This window comes from Pelodiscus sinensis, chromosome 5 (genome assembly GCF_052426305.1).
Source record: "Pelodiscus sinensis isolate ZL-2025 chromosome 5, ASM5242630v1, whole genome shotgun sequence".
Lineage (NCBI taxonomy): Eukaryota > Metazoa > Chordata > Testudines > Trionychidae > Pelodiscus > Pelodiscus sinensis.
This window is the reverse complement of record NC_143056.1, coordinates 106,870,422-106,891,888: the sequence shown is the minus strand read 5'-3', so window position 1 is coordinate 106,891,888 and position 21,467 is coordinate 106,870,422. Positions and strand designations below refer to the sequence as shown.

General features: G+C 44.3%; 1 protein-coding gene across 11 annotated transcripts in view; it reads right to left on the bottom strand.

The window, feature by feature from the left end:
* Positions 1-21,467, bottom strand: part of SBF2 (SET binding factor 2) — a 639,223-nt gene that overhangs the window by 69,853 nt on the left and 547,903 nt on the right. For all 11 annotated transcript variants that reach the window (XM_006129312.5, XM_006129315.5, XM_025187865.3 and 8 more), the window contains one exon: positions 3,425-3,609. In XM_006129312.5, the coding sequence (XP_006129374.2) occupies positions 3,425-3,609 (185 nt within the window). The remainder of the gene's footprint in view (positions 1-3,424; positions 3,610-21,467) is intronic.

The following is a 21,467-nucleotide window of genomic DNA, read 5'->3' as shown; positions in this document are numbered from 1 at the left end:
ACCCAACAAACCTGACAGACAAGCCATGATACAAACAGTAATTTCCTCAAATACAAATCACAATTATTTCCCACAACTGCAAGTCACTCAACATGTGCTTGCGAGGGGTACTGACCCAGTGTATCCCGGACGAGCCCCCAAAATGTAACCCTTCTGCCGGGTAGGCCTGGCAGTAACCAGGGCTGGGTTCAATATCTTGGGGTCCATCTCACATAGAACCAGCTCAAGCCCCCACCCAGTAATCTGGGAAATTCACGCACCCCAGGGCGCCTCTGAGAGGCAATGCTTCCCCACTCGCAAGCACTGAGTCTGTGTGTAGGAAAGAAACATTTAATGAAACGGAGAGAGAAGTCATACGGCATTAACTTGGGGAAAACACCACAAACAGAGTTCATAACCCAAACATGAGCCAAGCCCTCCCCCCCAGCCAAGAATTGCCCGAAGTCCAAAGAGTCCGACACCCCAAAAGTCTCTGTTCCTGGTCCATGCCACCCAGAGTCCCAAAGTTGACCCGCAGGGTTTCACCTCCTAACCTGGGTAGAAATGGGGGTGGTGGGATAGATAGGGGGCACCTTATGAGAAACTCCACCACGCTCCACCAGCTGTCCCGTCCCACGCCACTAGATGCTCCACTGGGCATCTGCCGCCGCTCCACGCCACACCACTGGTGGCCGCTCCTCACCTGCCACCACTCCATGCCACACCACACTGCTGGTGGCCGCTCCTCGCCTGCCGCCACTCCATGCCACACCACACCGCTGGTGGCTGCTCCTCGCCTGCCGCCGCTCCACGCCGCTGGTTGCCACCACTTCACTGGCTGCAATAGGTCTGGCTTTCAGCCAAACCAGTGATTTCAGGTCTCAGTGATTTCAACTCTTTAGCCACCAGCTGGACTGGCAAATGAATCCAGCTTTCACTGGACTCGCAAAAGAAAAGACTCCTCAGGGAGTCTGCTTTAAGTCTGTCCTTAAAACAAAGGGGGAAATGTGCAGGCTGGGCCAGTCTTATAGCTCACACCTGGCAGGTGTGAAGCAGGCTGATTCAAGCCCTTTAACCCTTTCCCCCAGCTCAGTCCACTCAACTCTGGAAGGGGGGAGGCTTGTTCTTCCGAGACCTCTTACCATGATGGTGGTGTCTCTGCTGCAAGCACTGGTGGCATGTTTTACAGTTCCCACATTTAGGGGTAGCATGATTAGTGACCCCCACAACAGTCCCAAATTATACACAACTCTCCACATTCCATTCCAGTACTGATCCTCCATCAGCCCTGGCTGAATGGGATTTACATAGCCACACCTCGTATTCTCTCCTGAGCTGTATTTACATATAAACAGTTAACAGTTAATTACCTTGCAGAGCTAAACAATTGTAATGGGCACACCCACCCCTTCTTTTAGCTGGCTTATAGCAAGCAGCAGTTCAGCCCCTGCTTACATTTGTTTTTGCAGATACAGACTAACACAGCTCCCCCTCTGAGACATAGCTAGAAAGTAAATTAGCAAAAAGTAGTACTGAAACTACTGATTTTATGCATAAAATTATCTCACTAAAAACAGATTGGAGAATTATGAAGGGAAGCCTGACAACCTGGAAAATACAACTAAAAGAAATGCCTTTTATCTAACAAGCATTACTTTAGGCCTTGAACAGAAAAGTCTGATTAATTTTCTTTAGACACTACTCTTACATACTTAAAATAGGGCCTGCAACTCTCTATGCTTGATATGTAGAGAGGTCTTACAGAGGTCTGGCTGAAAAAGCTGGGAAAAAACAAAACCCAGATCCATTAAGCTAGCTCCTCAAATTGGTAAATTGGTAAAACTCCACAGTAAAGTCAATGGAGCATAGCTTATTTACACCATCTGAGACTCTGTCTTGTCTTTATGTTTCTAAAATGTAAAATATAATGAAGCTAAAGGGAAACCAGTGAAAATGAGACACACTGGCCAGGTTTTTTTTTTCTAATTTTTCTGCTAATCTAATCAAAATAATGCTGTGTTTAATGGAATAAAGCAGATTATCTAGGGAACAAACATCAGAAATGGCATTAAGTTCTCTGTTAACTTTACTACGGACCTGCCAGCTTCTATAATATTTTGCAAGTGACCAGAAAAAGCCAATAGCTCTCTACTCACAGAATGACAGTTGGCTAAACTCAAAACTCCGGTCATCTGAAGAAGTGGGCTGTGTCCACGAAAGCTCATGATACCATCTACGTGTTTTGTTACTCTATAAAGTGATACCAGACCATTTGTTGTTTTTTCTGTACAGACTAACTCGGCGACCCCCTGAAGCTCATAATCTATTAATCAGTTTTCGACATTTAAAATCAGGACCATTTCTATGAGCTTCAATATTAAAAAAACATGCATGAATGTCTTAAAGATCCAAAATCTGAAGAATAATATGATTCATGTCATAGAATCTTTTAGATTGAGTGATTTTATATACCATAGGATGTACTTTAGTTCTCCTCAGATTTACGTTTATTTTATGCTATATTATATCGATTTATGTATAGTGTGTCATCACTGATTGCTGTGGTCAATAGTCAATGTATAATTTTCAAGATTTTGTATGCTTTAAAATGTATTTTTTTTAAAAGAAAACACAAATATTTAAAATCTCAATATCAGAACAGAAAACATTTTTCCAAAGCTTAACAAAAAGGCCTTCCTCAATAGCACTATTCTTTTTAGCTCTGGACTGCATGCTGGTACACAAGTTAGATGAATGGAAACAGGGACAATGTTAAGACAAAGTGAATTGCCATCAAGGCAAAGGAGATGTAGAGTGGCAAACCATACCAGTATGTGTTTAAGCAAGAGTGCCTGAGTTATTTTCATGATGAAATGTGGATGAAAAACCATAGTAGCTATCATAAAGGCACTACCTAGAATCTTCCAAACATTACTATCTGCCTCAGATGTCTGGGGGTGGTAGAGGAATTTTCTGCTTTTTCATACAAAGCTTTCCATTCCTCCAACACTGTGCAAACTCCCAAAGTAGGCTCTATTGAAATAAGAGCAAATTTATCAACTTTTCTCTCTGTCAGATTTACTTCGTATTTTAAAATCCTGTCAGCATTTATGTCCGACACTTAATGGTTTTAAAATATAAATGAACATGTTACTCTGTGGGTACATTATATCGGTGGCAATAGATGTTGGATTACTGTATTTTATATTGGGTTACATTGTATTTAAATATTAACAGATTGTACACAACAACCTAGTACATAAGAGGATAATAAAATGTGGAGATGTATCTGCATAGCGGATACTCTTAGAATCTCTGAGAAAGTTTACATGTTAAGAAAAGTTACCCATCTGCTGTACCTAGGACATTCTTTTATAATTTATCTATAAAAAATTAAATCTCATCAAACAAAAATTCTTGTAATGAATAAGAAATGAATAATTACCCTTAACTGAGATTTTTCTCCGAATATGTAGAAGGCAGCTTGGCGTTTCAGCAGTTGATTTTGCAAAAATGAACTATTACTGTATGATGCTGTGTTATCTTTCCCTGCTAATCTTGCACCAACATCAATGAATGGTGTTTGAGTGCTGATAAATCGATTGCTAGATCGAAGACTTGCCCATACACCTTCACAAAGATTAAAAATGTTATAAAACAATTTCTTTCACATACAAATGAGTTTTGTAGAATACACACATTGTAGCATGCATACATATGTATATTTTTGAAAGTAAGATATTTACACATGTCATTTAGATCTTTTATATCATACACTGGAAAGAAATAATCCCAAACTGGAATAATTCCACAACTAAAATTCTCCAAATTAAACTACAGTACAGTAATACAATGTGAGACACTGGTCAAAATTAGTTGAACATGTAATAGTTTACAAACTGAGAAACATTGTATGTATTAATAGTGTTTGCTATAAAAGCCACACATGCTTCCGATATGAATAACAATTAGCAAATAAATTAATATGCATTTAGCTATATGGAAATGAAAGTGCTAAGTGAACACATTTTCTATAGCTTTCTTTGCTTCAGGCCTGTTGTTTTGGGAGCTTATCTACTAGGAATAACAGATAAGATTTTTTCCTCATCAAATGAAAGTACCTGTTATTTCACATGACGTAACACATTGCCCCATTATTTCTTACTGTAATTAAAACTGATATCATCTTAAGCAATCCAAATACTAAACTTCATGATGGTACTCCATATTTGAGTTTGAATAATAATTACAATATTTAAACCCACAATCATGGATTATCTTATGAAACTTGTAATTTAAATATTCCTGCCTACATTGATTTTAAGCATATTCCTTATTTTGGGCATATGGCCCACAATTACATTTTTGACAGACGTGCTAATGGTCTAGTTGTTAGAGCAAAGGTGCTGGTAGTGCCTAAAAGATCCTGGGATCATATTTCAGTTCTCTCTCTAGTTCACTATGGAGCCTTCAATCAGCCATATGACCTCCATCTAAGATAAAGCAGCAATAAATACACAGTAGAGATCAGTCTTGCACTGACAGAGAGATGGACTAGATAATAAATATTTTCTCTCACTATGTGAGTCTGTGCCTCAACCAAACAAGCTAGAAATGCGGCACATGATTAAAAACAAAACAAAACAAAACACATTAGTAATTCTGAATGCCATCCTGAAGCAACTTAAAGGCATTTAATCTTCAGAGGTCAGTAACTCAGCACTTCTGAATATCCAATCTCCTTGAAGTGTCTCAAGTTTAGTGTTTAAGTTACTGGGTGAATAATATGGCCTGTGTTATGCAGTCGTTCAGATTAGATAATGATAATGGCCCCTTCTTGCTCATACATCTATGAAGCATCTAAAAACTGAGGAACCAAAGATATCTAGTTATTTTAGAAAATCATGTCCCTGAGACATAACAAGGAATAAAAAAGTAAAAAAGTGCTCACTAAAACCCAATAGTAAGTAGTAGCTAAGGCTCTTGTATAAATAAATGATAAAATAAGATTCTACTGAGATATCTGAAACTAGTCAGAGTTTGTTTCTTTTTTTAAATAGCACAGTAGTTCTACTCAAACAATAATACCGTAGAGAAATCTCAGACAGAGACTTGCCTGTTTGTACAGCATAGCCTGTCTGCTTGTCTGGTTCATAGCTTTAGATGTGAACAAACAGGTAAGAACAAATGAGAAGGGTTTGTTAGGAACTTAAAAGTTTATAATGATCACCCTTTACATAACACCTCCTGCATAAAAACTAATTGTATGAAACATGTCACTTACATAAAAATTATCTTTAATGTTAGCTTTTGTTCCATATCTGATGTCACTGAAGCTATAATAATGAAGTTTTCATTAATTAAGAAAGAATACAGCAGTCATTTAATAACAGAAATAAACTGTTCAGTTTTTGTATAAAAGGTTGTATATTCCCACAAAGAAGATGGACACAGAGACTATGTACACTACTAGAAAAATCTCTTAGGATATCAGTCCTATTTTGCATGTTATACAGGCTATGATTATAGCGTGTTGCACATCACAAGCCACAGAGCCAATTACAAATACATGCAGACTAGTATGTTTACCAGTGATGGGTAACAGTGATTAAAACAACCAAGTTAATTACCTTCTATTCTATTTAGTGTTTAAGTTTTTGTACGGTTTTTATAATTTGTAGCAGAATCTTAAGATAGGGCTTTCTTTGTTTAACATACATTATGATTGTATGTTTTTCTAGCTCAGCAGAAGCCCATTACCTCTCTGTTCACCAACATTACTGATGATGTTGGCAGGCAAGTTCAGAATGGATAACAGTATTTCTCAAGTTATTCTGCTACTGAGTAGTAAAAGTAGCAAATGATATTTTGGGGGATGATTTTCTGTTTCATTGTTTGGCAAAGACTAATAGATTTTTAAAAGGGATATTTAAAATCTGGAAGTTATTTTGTACTAGCTGGTAAAAATGTTAATGTAAAATTAATGTTGCTTATATTGTGAGAGAATTTTTGGGTCCGCTGTGAAGCCCCTGTTGTCTGGTACGTTCAAAATGTGATATGGAGGACACTGCCCTCTCACTTTCTTCTTGCCCAATTATTTCAACAAAGGTAAGGTGGGAGGGACGTGGAATGGACATGGGCAGCACATCTCAAAGAATAACAGTTATGAAAGGCAGGGAACAGTTTTTTTCTTTGTATAATTCATCACGTATATTCCAATAGATGAATCACCAGCAGTTTCCATGGGGGGGGGGGGGGGAAGGGGTCAGAGATCACCTGGCTGCTTACTGTAGGAGTGCCCTGCCAAAGTCCACATTCTCTCTTGCCTGCTGGATGATGACATAGTGTGACATGAAGGTGTGAATGGATGACCCACAGATTTCTGGGACAGGGACTTGCAAAAGGAATGCTGCGGAAGGAGCTTGGGTCCTCGTGGAATTAGGCTGTCAGGGGCAGCACCAGGTCCTTGGCCAGATCATAGCAAACCTTGATGCACGACACAATCCATGATGAAAGACACTGGGCCAAGATGGGAAGGTGCTTTATTCTTTCTGCTATCACCATAAAGCATTGTGTTGACTTACAGAATGGTCTCATGTAGTCAATGTAAAATGCCAGGGCACACCTAACATCTAGGGTTAGCCCTTTCCCTAACATTAGTATTGCGTTTTGGGAAGAACACCAGTAAACGGATATCCCGGTTTATATGAAAGTGCAAACCACCTTAGGTAGGAATGCTGGACAAGGGCACTGTTGCACTTTGTCCTTAAAAAAATAAAGTGTGGCCTCAGAGCTCAGAGACTTACCAGCTGAGGTTATGGCCACCAGTAAGGCCGCCATATGAGGTATGACAAAGGATAAGTTGTTAGCGGCTTGAACAGGGATCCATACATTTAGAAAGGACCAGGTTCATGACCCAGGTTCCGAAACTGGCTCTTCCTGGGGGTACAGTCTGTCTGGACCCTTGAGGAACTGCCCCACCATTGGGTTTCTGAAAACTGATTTACCCCTCCCATGGGTGAGACATGGAGATGGCTGCTAGGTGGACCCTGACAGATGAGATGGCCAGGCCCTGATGCTGTAGGTTCTGGAAGTAGTCTAGAATGACAGGGATAGGGACTTGTGGTGGGTTAACCTCCTGTTGAGCTATGCAAGAGAACCTCACAGACTGGGTCCGAGCACTGCTGTTCGGTCAGCCATGGAGCATCCATGCCAGGAGGTGGAGGCACTCCAGGATGGGATGCTGACGGTGGTCATGGTCTTGGGTAATCAGGTCTGGGAGTAGAAGCAATGAGCAGTCTGTCTACTGACAGGTTCAGTAGTGTTGTGAATCAGTACTGTCTGGGGCATGCTGGGGCCACCAGGATGAGGGACACCTGCTGAACCTAGAGGAGGACCCAGTTTATGAGAAGGAACACATACAGGAGGTGGCCTGTCCAGGACAGGTGAAATGCATCTGTTAGGAAGCCCTGGCTGTGATTTTGGGAGAAGCAGAAGCATGCCACTTGGGAATAACCTCCCTGCAGAAGAAAGACAAAGCGACGTCTGTCATGAGTGCTGAATGAATGGCTGAGGCAGTCCCTGAGGCTGGTCTGCAATCCCAGTATGCAGGTGGATGTGATGGCATATGCAGAAGTCCCACAGGAGAAGGGCATCTTGGTACAGGGGAGAGGAGCAAGCATCAACCTATTTATTTATATAAAACATCACTGCAGTAGTGTCTGTGCATCACTGAGACGCACTGGCCCAGCAGCTAGGTGCAGAATGCATGGCTTGTGAGGCATATCACTCAGAGCTTCCTGAAGATGTGTTGTGAATGTTCCAGAGCCTGTGCGAGAGGAATGCTGAGGAATGCCCCCCACCCTGTCTCCGAAGCATCTGTGGTGAGGGCGAGAATGGGCTGGGGCTTGCAGAATGGGCCCTGCTTGCACCACCTTAGGCTGCAACCACCAGGTTGGGAACTAGAGGAAGGGGTTCTGGGGGTTCAGCAGCAGGCACAGGCACAACCTGGAGTGCTGAACCACATAAATGCAAGCTACCATTATGGAGTCTAACACCCATTGTGGCCTCGATAAACTCTGTCCTCTGAGTTGGGACCAGGGTGGACTTGGACTCATTTAAGAGGAAGACTAGGTTGTTGACAATGGTTCTCACTAGTATGACATGAGCCAGAACCAGCTCTCTGGACTTGTTCTTGATGCGCCAGTCATCTAGATACTAGGAGATATGCACCCAAAACTTCCAGAGGAAGGCTTCCATGCATTTTGTGACCAGCTAAGGAGCTATGGAAAGGCTGAAAGAGAGCACTGTAAACTGATAATGGCAGTTGTTGACTACAAACCTGAGAACCCTTCTGTGAGCTGGGATAATAGATATGTGGAAGTACATGTCCTTAAAGCTGAGGATGGGATACCAATCCCCTCGACCCAGAGAGAGTATAACGATGGCTAGGGAATCCATCCAAACCTCTGACAAAGATGTTGAGATTCCACAGGTCCAGAATGGGCTTTAGCCTACCCTTTGGCCTTGGGGAATAAGGAAAAATCAGGAATAAGACCCACTGCCCCAGAACTTGTGGGCACCCAGTGAGAGGAGCACATAAACCTCCCACCTAAGACAATGTTCATGAAAAGGGTTTCTGAAAAGGGGTGGAAGGGAGAGAAACTGGAATTGGATAGCATATCCTGCCCGGGCTGTGCTCAGGACTTAGCAGTCTGAGGTAATCTGGGCCCAGGCATAGTAGAAATGGGATAATCAGTTGCCAGATGGGAGAGGATCTGGTATGGGAACACTCTCAGGCACAGATTCAAAAGTTGGGTTTTGACCCCAGAAATTTCTAAGCGGCCTCTTGATCCTGGCTCTGGCCAGAGGCAGAGTAGAGCAGATGTCTCCTTTGATTTCAGCCTGTGCACCTGGAAGAATTGTGTCTTGGTTGCCCAGAGTAGAAGCAGGCAGGAGTCTGGGGCTTGCAGGGAATAATATGGAAAGCGGGGGTGTAGATCGCCAGGGATTTAAGGTGGCCCTCAAGTTTTTCAGACTATGCAAGCAGGGTCTGTGTTCCCTGCAAACACTCCTGCACAGTCAAAAGCAGATCTATGATGATAGTTCGGACTTCTGAGTGGATGCCAGAGACCTGCAACCATGACTCCCTTCTCACAGTTGTAGCTATGACCATTGTATGGGTCACTGAGTCAGCAGATCCAGGGCCGCCAGCAGGAAAGTTCTGCCCTCATGTATAAGGGCCACAAATTCCTGACAGGAGTCAGCAGGAAGAAGATCCTGGAACTTAGTGAGGGTATCCCAGGAGTTAAAAGAATATTAGCTCAGCACTACCTGCTGGTTGGCCATCAGTAGTTGTAAGAGAATAAACCTTACACCCAAAGAGGTCAAGCTTTTTAACATCCTTAATTGGATGCAGAATCCCTTGCTCTGCCACTTTTGTGGTTCACTGCTTCTACCACCAGGAAGCCTGGCTGTGGGTGTGGCATGAGGTATCTCCTTTTAATGTCCTTGGCCATGGGAGGTATGAACGTGGGGGTTTGCCATAGCACCTCTGTGGTATTCTGGATTGTCTTTATCAGTAGCCATGCCACTCTTGAAGGGATCTTTGGAGCGAGGATGTCAATCCCATAGGATCAGTGCCCTTGATAATCTCTTATGCCTCCAAGTGCAGGTTTCGTGCCTTTTGCTGTAGGAGATATTGGTGATCGTTTCTGACCATGGCAAGAAGTGTGGTGATGGAGGAGCCAGCTACTGCCTCATCCAGGGATAAGGATGAAGAGGCCTCTGGAAGAAAGACCTCTTGGTCTTCTTGTTCTGGTGGGTGCTGTGCATGCTCCCTTGGGGAATGGCATCGATCATAGAATCATAGAGCTGGAAGAGACCTCAGGAGGTCAAGTGCAGCCCCCTGGCCAAAGCAGGACCAATCCCAACTAAATCAACCCAGTCAGGGTTTTGTAAAGCCCAGATTTAAAAACTTCTAGGGAAGGAACCTGGAACCCCCCTTCAGGAAGTTGAAGGCTGCTATCAAATCCCCCTTCACTTTTGCCAACTAAATCCCTCAGCCTCTCCTCATAGTCATGTGCTCCAGCCCCCTAATCATTTTGGTTGCTCTCTGATGGACCCTCTCCAATGCATCCACATCCTTTCTAGAGTGGGGGCCCCGGAACTGGACACAATACTCCAGATGTGGCCTCACCAGAGCCGAATAAAGGGGAATAATCACTTTTCTAGATCTTCTGGAATTGCTCCTCCTAATGTGCCCAAATACACCATTAGCCTTCTTGGTTACAAGGGCACACTGTTGACTCATACCCAGTTTCTCATCCACTGCAATCCCGTCCTTTTCTGCAGAACTGCTACTTAGCCATTCGGTTCCCAGCCTGTAACTATGCTTGGGATTCTTCCATCCCAAGTGCAGGACTCTTCAGTTGTCCTTGTTGAACCTCATCAGATTTCTTTTGGTCCAATCCTCCAATCTGTCTAGGTAACTCTGGACCCTATCCCTGCCCTCCAGTGTATCTACCTCTCCCCCTAGCTTAGCGATTGGGGTAGCAGCAAGTGACGAAGTGCAGATACCACTAACATGGGTGACTCCTGGGCTTGGTTGTAAGTCCCCAGGGATCCAAAAGGGCCATAGGACTGGTGCTTGCCGATGTTGCTGCTGGGGGGCATGTGTGCTGGTACATCCCAAGGGTTGCGGTTCTGGGAGCAGTGCTAGGAACATGAATGGTACCGGCTTGGCTTAGATGCGAAGGACTCCTCACCCAAGTCCAACTAATATTTGAGTCCAACCATGGCAATACTGAGGCCGATGGTGCCGGGAAGCTAAATTGTGGCATCATATCACGGAGGGCATGCCGTGCTGCTGGTCTACCCATGCTGCAGATTGTGCTGTGGAGGCCACAGGGACGGGGACAACAGAAAAGGTGGTGCAGGGGCACTGCTGTTTGCTGCAGTGGTTCCGGGTCTTGCGTGGATGCTGAAGTTACCTGTACGTGCTGTGTCAGGGACTGCACCATGATGATAAGATGCCTACCAGCTTCAAAGGTGTTGGGAACAGAGGGAAGGTCCAACTCCTTTGCCAATTCCTCCCTGCCAGGGAAGATGACAAGCACTGGACTCCAACCTCTCGGCAGGGCTGTCACGTTACTGGGTTTTAAGGGGAGCAGCCAAGATCACTGCTGGGCCCATAGGGGAGTGTTTGCCCCAAAAGTGTATACAAAGTGGGCCATGTGAGGTGTCAAACAAAAGCTAACCTTCTACTGATTCTGTATATGCTATTCATGTAATTGTATAATGTCTGTATGTGGAGTTATAAACATGTACTCCGTATGGATGCTGGAAACTTCTCTGTCTGTGGTTGAGCAATGGGCAAGGAATATTCAGCCAATGGATATGCTAATGAGCGAGGCTCCAAGGACAATAGATCTCTAAGTGCCAGAGATACACCTGAAGGAATGCCTGGCCACTGACCATGTGACTCTCTCCAGCTTGGAAGAGACCAGGGATGGGTATAAAATGACATGTGGCAGACTCCATTTTGGTCTTCAGCTCAGCTCAGAGGCAGCATTGCAGGGAACCATGAACTGAAAAGAACTGTGGGCCTGTCCTGACATAGGATGTACACGAGAGACTTTTAAGCTAGCAGTTATAATATCTCTGCTAAGAGCCTGCAGACTAGGTGATTCGATGCATGTAATGTGTTATCCTTTAACAACCTTACTCTCATGCTTTTCTTTCTTTTAATAATAAACCTTTAGATTTTAGATTCTAAAGGATTGGCTCAGCATGATCTTGTGGGTGAGATCCAAAGTGTAAATTGACCTGGGAACTGTGGCTGGTTTCTTGGGACTGGAGAACCCATTTGGGTCAGGTGAAATTGGGTCCTATAACCCCTCACCTGTGTGTTAGGCCCGGAGCTGATTAGGGCATAGGAAGAGCTGGTGTGTCTAAGGGTTTTGCTCGTGAGGCTTCTGGCTTGCTTGGTAGGCAGCTGAAGCATTCTGTATGACTGATGTAGCCTATTTGGGAAGGGTCTCCAGTCAGGGGCTGTAAGGAGCCCTGAATTTGAGCAATTCTTCCTGAGTGGATGCCCTCAGCTGTGCCCAGACCCGGCCTGGTCTGTCATAAGGGCCAGGGCCTGCTGCCCCATCTTTGGTTGCTCTGCCTTATGGTGCATTCTACTGGTGTCCTTTTGAGGATGCTTGCCTGGGGACTGGCCTCTATCAGTCCTTTCATTCTTGTGTGGCACTGGGGAGTGGGAATAGAGCTGCATACTTGAACCTGCCTGTGGTGAGGAGTAATCCCAGGGATCCCTTGAGACATATTTACATAGGGTATGTCTACACTACCCCGCTAGTTCGAACTAGTGGGAGTAATGTAGTCATCCACAGTTACAAATGAAGCCCGGGATTTGAATTTCCCGGGCTTCATTTGCAAGAAGCCGGCCGGCGCCATTTTTAAATGGCTAGTTCAAACCCCGTGCCGCGCGGCTACACGCGGCATGGAGTAGCTAGTTCGGATTAGGCTTCATGGAACGAGGAGTACAGCTAGTTCGGATTAGAAGCCTAATCCAAACTAGCTACTCCGTGCCGCGTGTAGCCGCGTGGCACGGGGTTCGAACTAGCCGGCATTTAAAAATGGCGCCGGCCGGCTTCATGCAAATGAAGCCCGGGAAATTCAAATCCCGGGCTTCATTTGCAACTGCGGATGACTACATTACCCCCACTAGTTCAAACTAGCGGGGTAGTGTAGACATACCCATAGTGCTGAGGGGTCCAGTGTGGAGGTTGGTGCTCTGCTCACCACTGCAGCTAGTGCCGACTCTGCTGTAGGATGAGAACGGACAGCTGCCTACATAAGCAGGAACTTCAGGCGATAGTCTCGCTCTTTACTATTTAGTCTGGGTATGTCTACACTAGCTCCCTAGTTCAATCTAGGGAGGCTAACGAGGCTGACCGAAATAGCAAATGAAGCACGGGATTTAAATATTTAAATATCCTGTGCTTCATTAGCATGTTCCCGTCCGGTTACCATTTTAGAAATTGACTAGCCTGAAGTAACTGCCTGTGTCTACACGCGGCAGCGAAATGCGATTCCAAATTAAAGCCCTAAATCGAATTAGCTGGTAAACCTCATTGCAGGAGGAATAACAGCTAATTCAATTTAGGGCTTTAATTCAGAATCCCGTTTCACTGCCACGTGCAGACATGGGCAGTTACTTCGGGCTAGTTAATTTCTAAAATGGCGACCGGACGGGAACATGCTAATGAAGTGTGGGATATTTAAATCCTGCACTTCATTTGCAATTTCAGTTGCCCTCATTAGCCCCCCCAGATCGAACTAGGAGGCTAGTGTAGACATACCCTCTGAGGCCTAAAGCTCTGGCAAATAGGGTACTTAGCTGTTTGATGGTCCTCTCCAAGGCACTTAATGCAGGAAGAGTGTGGACTGTTGTTGGACATCACTTCCCACAGCTCTCACAAGATTTGAATCCCTGAGACAGTGGCATGCCCCAGTCAGGGGAACTGTAAACTGGAAGGGAACCACCTCCCAGGCTAACTAACTACAAACATGAGAAACTGAAAACTAACAGTGAAGAACTAAACAACGATGGATACCAAGAATGAGAGCAGAGCAGCAGGGAATTCCAATGACCAACACTGGTGGTAAGAAAGAACTGAGAGGTTGGGGGAGGGTCAGCAGTGTCCAATATACCACACTTTGAAGACACCACACCAGGAAGCTCCACAGCCAACTTGCTGGGGTACCACAAAGAAAAAATTCTCTGACGATCCTGCACGTGGCGCATGCACACACCTATTGGAATGTGTATGAGCAACTGCTCAAAGAACTTTATTAACATTGTCAACTTGAAAATATATGAAAACATAGCACTAACTCTGGAGATGTAGACTAGAATACACTTCCAGGATAGAGAATACAGTACCTTGATGGACTCTTCCCTTAGCTGTTGATTTGGAATTTGAGTGAGCGAGATATTTATCTCTGTACCCAAGCCCTGGTAGATAACAGTACAGACAGAAGGAGGAGGAATGGAATGCACATTGCAGCGAGACAGTCATAAGCAAATTGAATAGGAGAGAAGAAAAAGGTTACTTGTCAGTTTCCATTGATGTAAGTTTATATTTCAATAATATCCAAAGTATCAGAGAAGAGGTAGTGCATTTCTTAGTCATTACAAAACAACAGCAAACTAAAACGTGGAAAAGCAGTACTCACTCATCTAAATAATTTTCAAAGATATTGCAATAATCCCAAGCATGAAGCACAGTCATGAATGAAATAGAATTTAAGCCATTCACTCAGATTGCTGGACACCTGATTGAACATTACTATTAAAATGTTTTAGCATGTGAGAAGCAAGCTTAGCCATAGAACCACTGAATCGCTGTGCAAAATTGTATTTGTTCCCTTCTGACTGGCATAATGAAATAATTATTCTGTTCTCTGGGACAATCAGGATGCAGGACAGTAGTCCTGCCAATTTATAATTCTAAAGCACGGCATAAGCTATTTAGGAAAGTTAGCAGTTTAAACCATTAATATTCATCATAATTCATCATCTCAAGGGGCAAATTCTTCCTGCAAGTGCACACTCCTGACTTTCAGAGGGGAGTCATACATGTGCATCAAAAAGCAGGATTTGGCCCCAGGTACTTGCATCTACGCATCTACATAAACCATTTGGTTTTACATAAAAATTACAGTAGAAGATAATCACTTAACAACGTCTCCTGCTTGTTCCATGCATGTCTTGGCTTTGACTCCATATATATTTCCTATAACTTTATCATTAATCTGTGATAACGTTCTATCCCTCTGACACCACTTCTTAATGCAGAGGTGGGGAATGTCTGGTCTGTGCACTGGATCTGACATCTTGCTTAATTTGATCTGATCTACGGCAAGTCTCCATGCCGTGAGTTGGAAGCCCCAAGCCTCAGTGCCCTCTCGCAGGGCTAGACTGCAAGCGCTGGCATTTGGAGCCCATTCCCATTACAGGCATGGCTGGATTAAGAAAGGATCTTTACAGGCTGCTTCTCGGGGCCCTGGACTAAGGAGGGGCTCTACAAAAAGATCTCTGGGTTGCCAAAAGCCCAGTTCTTTTTGCAAGGCTCCCATCACCCAAGGCCCTGAGTTGCAGGCACTAAAGCTCCTGCATTCTGGCCCTGTCAGGCCTGTGGGAGGTGGATTTTACTGCTGTCCCTTCTGCTGGGCTGGAGCCACAGCGCCATGAGCACTGGGGAAAACTCTGCTCCCATGCTGCCATCACCTGCAGGCTCCGCCCCTGCAGCTCCCATTGAGTGGGATTCCCAGCCAATGGGAGCTGCAAGAGGCAATGCCTGCTGGCTAGCTCACGGAAGCATGGACCAAGCTGAGCCACCTGCTTGTCCCTCCATGAATGAGGAGCTACACCAGGTAAGCACCCACACCCCAAGGCCCTGCTCCACCGATGAGCCCCTTCCTGGGATCGCCCTGAACTCCCTCCTGCACTTTAACTCCCTAACTCCTTCCTAGACCCCACAGCCCAACCTTGAGCCCCAGCCCTCAGCCTATTCCAGTACCCTAACTCCTTCCCACATCCTGCACTCCCACCCTAAACTCCTGTCCTGAGACCCCTCCTGCACATCACACCTCTTAGTCCCAGTTGGAGCCTCCTGCTGTATTTCGAACTCCTCATTCCCAGCCCTGCCCCAGAGCCTGCACCCCCAGTTGGAGCCCTAACCCTCTCTTGCACCTACCTATCCTCCTGCCTCAACCTGCAGCCCCTTCTGCTCTCTGAACCTCATTTTTGGCCCCACCCCAGAATCTAGGGAACCTACAAAATCTAAAAGTCCAGAAGAGTTAATGTGACTCTGACTACAAATGAGCTGACAGAGGCTATCAAAATAAAAAACTCAATAATATCCTTACGTCACCTCGGGATGGGATGCAGAGATAAAATGCATTGAAACCTTAAATGACTGCTTCTTGGAGCAGCCGGTTCTGGCACCCAAAAAGGCACAGGCAATTCTTTATTTAGTCCTAAGAGGAGCACAGGATATGGTCCAAGGGATAAATATAACTGGACCACTTGGAAACAGTGACTATAATGTACTAAAATTTAACATCCCTGTGGTGGGAAACATACCTCAGCAGCCCAACACTATGGCATTTAATTTCATAAAGGGGAACTACACAAAAATGAGGAAGATAGTTAAACTTAGAAATTAAAAGGTACAGTGACAAAAGTAAAATCCCTGCAACCTGGAAACTTTTCAAAGACACCATAATAGAGGTCCAACTTAAATGCACACCCCAAATTAAAAAACAGTAAGAGAACCAAAAAAGTGCCACTGTGGCTTACCCAGTAAAAGAAGCAGTGAGAGATAAAAAGGCATTGTTTAAAAAGTGTAAGTTAAATCCTAGGCTGTGTCTAGACTACATGCCTCTGTTGTCAGAGGCATGTAGATTAGACACATAGGCAAAGTCAAATGAAGCCGCGATTTAAATGATTGCGGCTTCATTTAAATTTACATGGCTGCCGTGCTGAGCCGACAAACAGCTGATCGGCTGTTTGTCCGCTCAGTGCGCTAGTCTGGACGCTCCCCTGCCGACATCAAAGCCCTTTGTCGGCAGCCCCGTTATTCCTCGTGGGAATAAACTACCTAGTTCGTGCCCCGTGTAGCTGCGTGGCACGGGGTTCGAACCAGCGGGGTTTTAAAAATGGCGGCTCCCTGCTTATGCACATGAAGCCCGGGAAATTCAAATCCCGGGTTTCATTTGCAAGTGCGGTATGCCTACATTACCCCACTAGCTCGAACTAGCGGGGTAGTGTAGACATACCCTGATTGGGCAACAAAGTGGCAAATGAAATTTAATGTTGATAAATGTAAAGTAATGTACATTGGAAAAAATAATCCCAACTATATATACACAATATGATGGGCACTAATTTAGCTACAACTATTCAAGTGAGAAATCTTGGAGTCACTGTGGATGAAAACATCCCCTCAATGTGCAGCGCAGTCAAAAAAACAAATGGAATGTTAGGAACCATTAAAAAAAGGGGTAGAGAATAAAACAAAGAATATCCTATTGCCTCTATATAAAACCATGGTACGTCCACATCTTGAATACTGTGTACAGATATGGTCGCCTCATCTAAAAAATGACATCTTGGCATTGGAAAAGGTTCAGAGAAGGGCAACAAAAATGATTAGGGGTTTGGAATGGGTCACATATGAAGAGAGATTAAAAAGACTTGGGGTACGTCTGATCAGCTGTTTGTCGGCTCAGCACGGCAGCCACGTAAATTTAAATGAAGCGGCGATTATTTAAATCGCTGCTTCATTTTACTATGTCTGGTAGCCTAATCTACATGCCTCTGGCGACAGAGGCATGTAGTCTAGACGTACCCTTGGACTTTTCAGCTTAGAAAAGAGGAGACTAAGGGGGGGATATAATAGAGGTCTATAAAATCATGACAGGTGTGGAAAAAGTGAATAAGGAAAAGTTATTTACTTGTTCCCACAACATAAGAACTAGGGGTCACCAAATGAAACTAATGGGCAGCAGGTTTAAAACAAACAAAAGGAATTTTTTCTTCATACAGCACATGGTCGGCCTGTGGAACTCCTTGCCAGAGGAGGTTGTGAAGACCAGAACTTTAATAGGGTTCAAGAAAGAACCAGATAAATTCGTGGAGGGTAGGTCCATCAATGGCTCTTAGCCAGGATTGTCAAAGGCTGTTTGTCAGAGGCTGGAAATGGATGACAGGAGAGGGATCACTTGATGATTTCCTGTTCTGTTCATTCCTTCGGGGGCACCTACTATTGGCCATTCTCAGCAGACAGGATACTGGGCTAGATGGACCGTTAGTCTGACTCAGTATGGCTGTTTTTATGTTTTTATGGGGTTTTTTTAAGCTTGTGTTTGGTCCCCAACTGATTCTTCTGTGGGTCAATGGCCCCTGAAAGAAAAAAGATTCCCCACCCTATCTTAACTGTTTAAATGTTTGGGGATAAAACCAGACTCTTCTATTTAACCAATTATGCACCACACCATATTTAAGCCAAAGACAATATGAAACACAAAGCACTGTACTTGGAGTGGTCTTACGTTTGTTCTGAAAGATACATAAAAAAGCCAAGAAAGCCCCAGGACTGAAAAGGTACAGCAAAACTTTACAACAGAAACACTCTGGCTTTTATCTAAACACTTTGCTATGATATTTCTAGAGCAGTGTTTCTCAACCTTTTTTTTTTTTTTTTTAAATAAAGTAACCCCTCTTCCAAAATAAAAAAATTAAGTGCTTCCCAGGGGGCATGTAGATTAGGCTACCCGACAGAGTAAAATGAAGCGGCGATTTAAATAATCGCCGCTTCATTTAAATTTACATGGCTGCCGCGTTGAGCCGACAAACAGCTGATCAGCGCGATAGTCTGGACGCTCCCCTGCCGACATCAAAGGGAGTTGTCGACAACCCAGGTATGCCTCCTGGGATGAGGCATACCTGGGTTGTCGACAACTCCCTTTGATGTCGGCAGGGGAGCGTCCAGACTATCGCGCTGAGCCGACAAACAGCTGATCAGCTGTTTGTCGGCTCAACGCGGCAGCCATGTAAATTTAAATGAAGCGGCGATTATTTAAATCGCCGCTTCATTTTACTCTGTCGGGTAGCCTAATCTACATGCCTCTGGCGCCAGAGGCATGTAGTCTAGACGTACCCATACAGACAGGGGATGAGCATAACTCTGACTTGAATATACTCAAGAGGATCAGATATTCATATTCAGAAGTATTCTGTTTTCAAGAACTGTAGAATATTAGGCTATCCCTGGTATATTTATTTACTAGAAGATTTACCCAGTGTTGCTCCCTAACTCAAGCAAATTTTTTTATTTTTCTTCATTTAAATCATTGGCCTGGGGTGGGGCTGGAGATGAGGGAATGCAGGCTGCCCAGGGAGAGAAGACAACCCCAGCCCTCTCTCACTGCAGCGGCTTGGGGCCAGGTGAGAAGCGCCTGCCCATGTCTGCTGCAGTGGGCACAGCCATGGTAGGAGTGTACATCTCCTAGCTGGGGAAAAGACACTCTCTTTCTCTCTGAAATACACAGCAGATAAGCTGTCCTTTTCCCACCCCAGGTTCCTGCGGGTGCAATGGGTCACGCCCCATCTGCCCCCTGTGGTCATGCTGCAGGATAACTGTCCCTCCTGCTAGAACCCCTTTCAATTTTATGAGAAAATTCAATTCTAGGCACATCCCATTGTCCTGGTACAACCAACCCCTTATCTTGCTTTAAATTATGGTGGGCCTAGCTCTTACCGCTTACCAAACCCATAAAAACATAAAAACAGACATACTGAGTCAGACTAAAGGTCCATCTAGCCCAGAATCCTGTCTGCTGAGAATGGCCAATAGAAGGTGCCCCCGAAGGAATGAACAGAACAGGAAATCATCAAGTGATCCCTCTCCTGTCATCCATTTCCAGCCTCTGACAAACAGCCTTTGACAATCCTGGCTAAGAGCCATTGATGGACCTACCCTCCACGAATTTATCTGGTTCTTTCTTGAACCCTATTAAAGTTCTGGTCTTCACAACCTCCTCTGGCAAGGAGTTCCACAGGCCGACCATGTGCTGTATGAAGAAAAAATTCCTTTTGTTTGTTTTAAACCTGCTGCCCATTAGTTTCATTTGGTGACCCCTAGTTCTTATGTTGTGGGAACAAGTAAATAACTTTTCCTTATTCACTTTTTCCACACCTGTCATGATTTTATAGACCTCTATTATATCCCCCCTTAGTCTCCTCTTTTCTAAGCTGAAAAGTCCAAGGGTACACTTAGGAGGAGTTGGAACAAATGGACTCACAGACAGACGGACAGACAGAAGTACATTTCTAAAATATATAGTAAGATTTGTATTTAAATAATACAAAATATGCCAATACACTGTAAAATTACAAAATTAATATACAAAATATACAAAATTAATATCAGTTGGACTTCCCTGGTCTGGCACCAATGGGACCTGAGCAGTCCCAATCCAGGGAGTTTGCCAGGCTAGGGGAGGTCAATGCTGGCCATCAGCCCCACTAGCAGGCTCCGCTCCCGGCTGTCAGCCCTGGACACTGGCCTCCACTCCTGGCCCTGGCTGGGGCTGCCTGCCACTGGTCTGGGGGTTTCAGAGGTCCAAATGGTAAGTGTGCACATACACACAATGCACAGGAAATGTCATTTCCAGTGGGGTCATATCACAGCTAAACTCAACTTTTGGACCCCATTATGTGTGACGTCTAGGAAAAATAAGGAAATGGAAGAGGGGACCACGCACAGCAATGCTGGTAGTAACAGAAGTGCGTCTGCCTACAGTTCTGGATAAGGTGCTACATGATATTATTAGCTGGCTGTTGCATTGCTTGGGGCTGATGGCTGAGTCAGGCTATCTCATTGTTGACCCATTTACTGCCGGGTTACCCAGTGGAACATAAAGGAGAGGCAAAGGGATAGAAACATTTGCTAACATTTGCTTCAGTGGCTCTGGAGAGTCGTATGAATATTATGGCGAATCTTAGTTATATTTATTTTTAATTAAATGTCAGTTATTAGCGTCTCCAAAATAGCACCATTTTCAGGCTGCCTTCCTAAGACAGTCTGCTCTTTTTGTCAGCCAGAAGTCCATTGAATCTTACACTTTCTGCCTCGTGTGCTGCATTATGACATTGCTTTACAAAGGCGCAATGGTAACAAACCATGAAAGAACACAGAAATCTAGCAATAGCAAAATTACATATAAAAATCACTACTGAGATAACTTGGATGTCTGTGTTATCTTGTGGGAGCACAGTAGCCTGCTATCTGGAGTAATGGTGTTTACTCCCTTATTAGGAGATATTTCCTTTCTATCTCCAGAGCTTCCTTCCTTAACTGGGGCTGCCATCATTTTGTCACACTTCCTGTGTTTCAACTGGAATCCTGTGAATCTTCCACAACTGTGAGCAGACTGCAGATACTGGCCTACAGTTACACCTTGAGATCGCCTGGGGCAGCTGTTGTGAAATCAGATGGCCTCTCTGCCTCTTCCCTGGTCTAAAACTCAGCCAGAAAGGAGCAACAGAAAGTGGAGGTGTGACACAATAATGGCCCCCCTAATGGTTTGCATATCCCCATGGGCAGTGCTTCTCAAACTTTTTTTATAAAGTACCCCCCCTTTTTTTTTAAAAAAAATTGTAAGTGCCCCCAGTACTTACAGTTTTCAGACACACAATTTTTTTTCTACCATTGCAACACATCTGTTTAAACAACTTAATTGTAGCTGGGAGGGTGATATAATTTTTGGGTGTAAAAAGTACAAAAATAATAAAGTGCTGTAAAACTTAAAAAAAAATCAGTTTTCTCCAAATTTCAGTTGTGTTGACGTACCCCCAGACTTCTCTCAAGTACCACCTAAGGATACTCATACCACTGGTTGAGAAACACTGC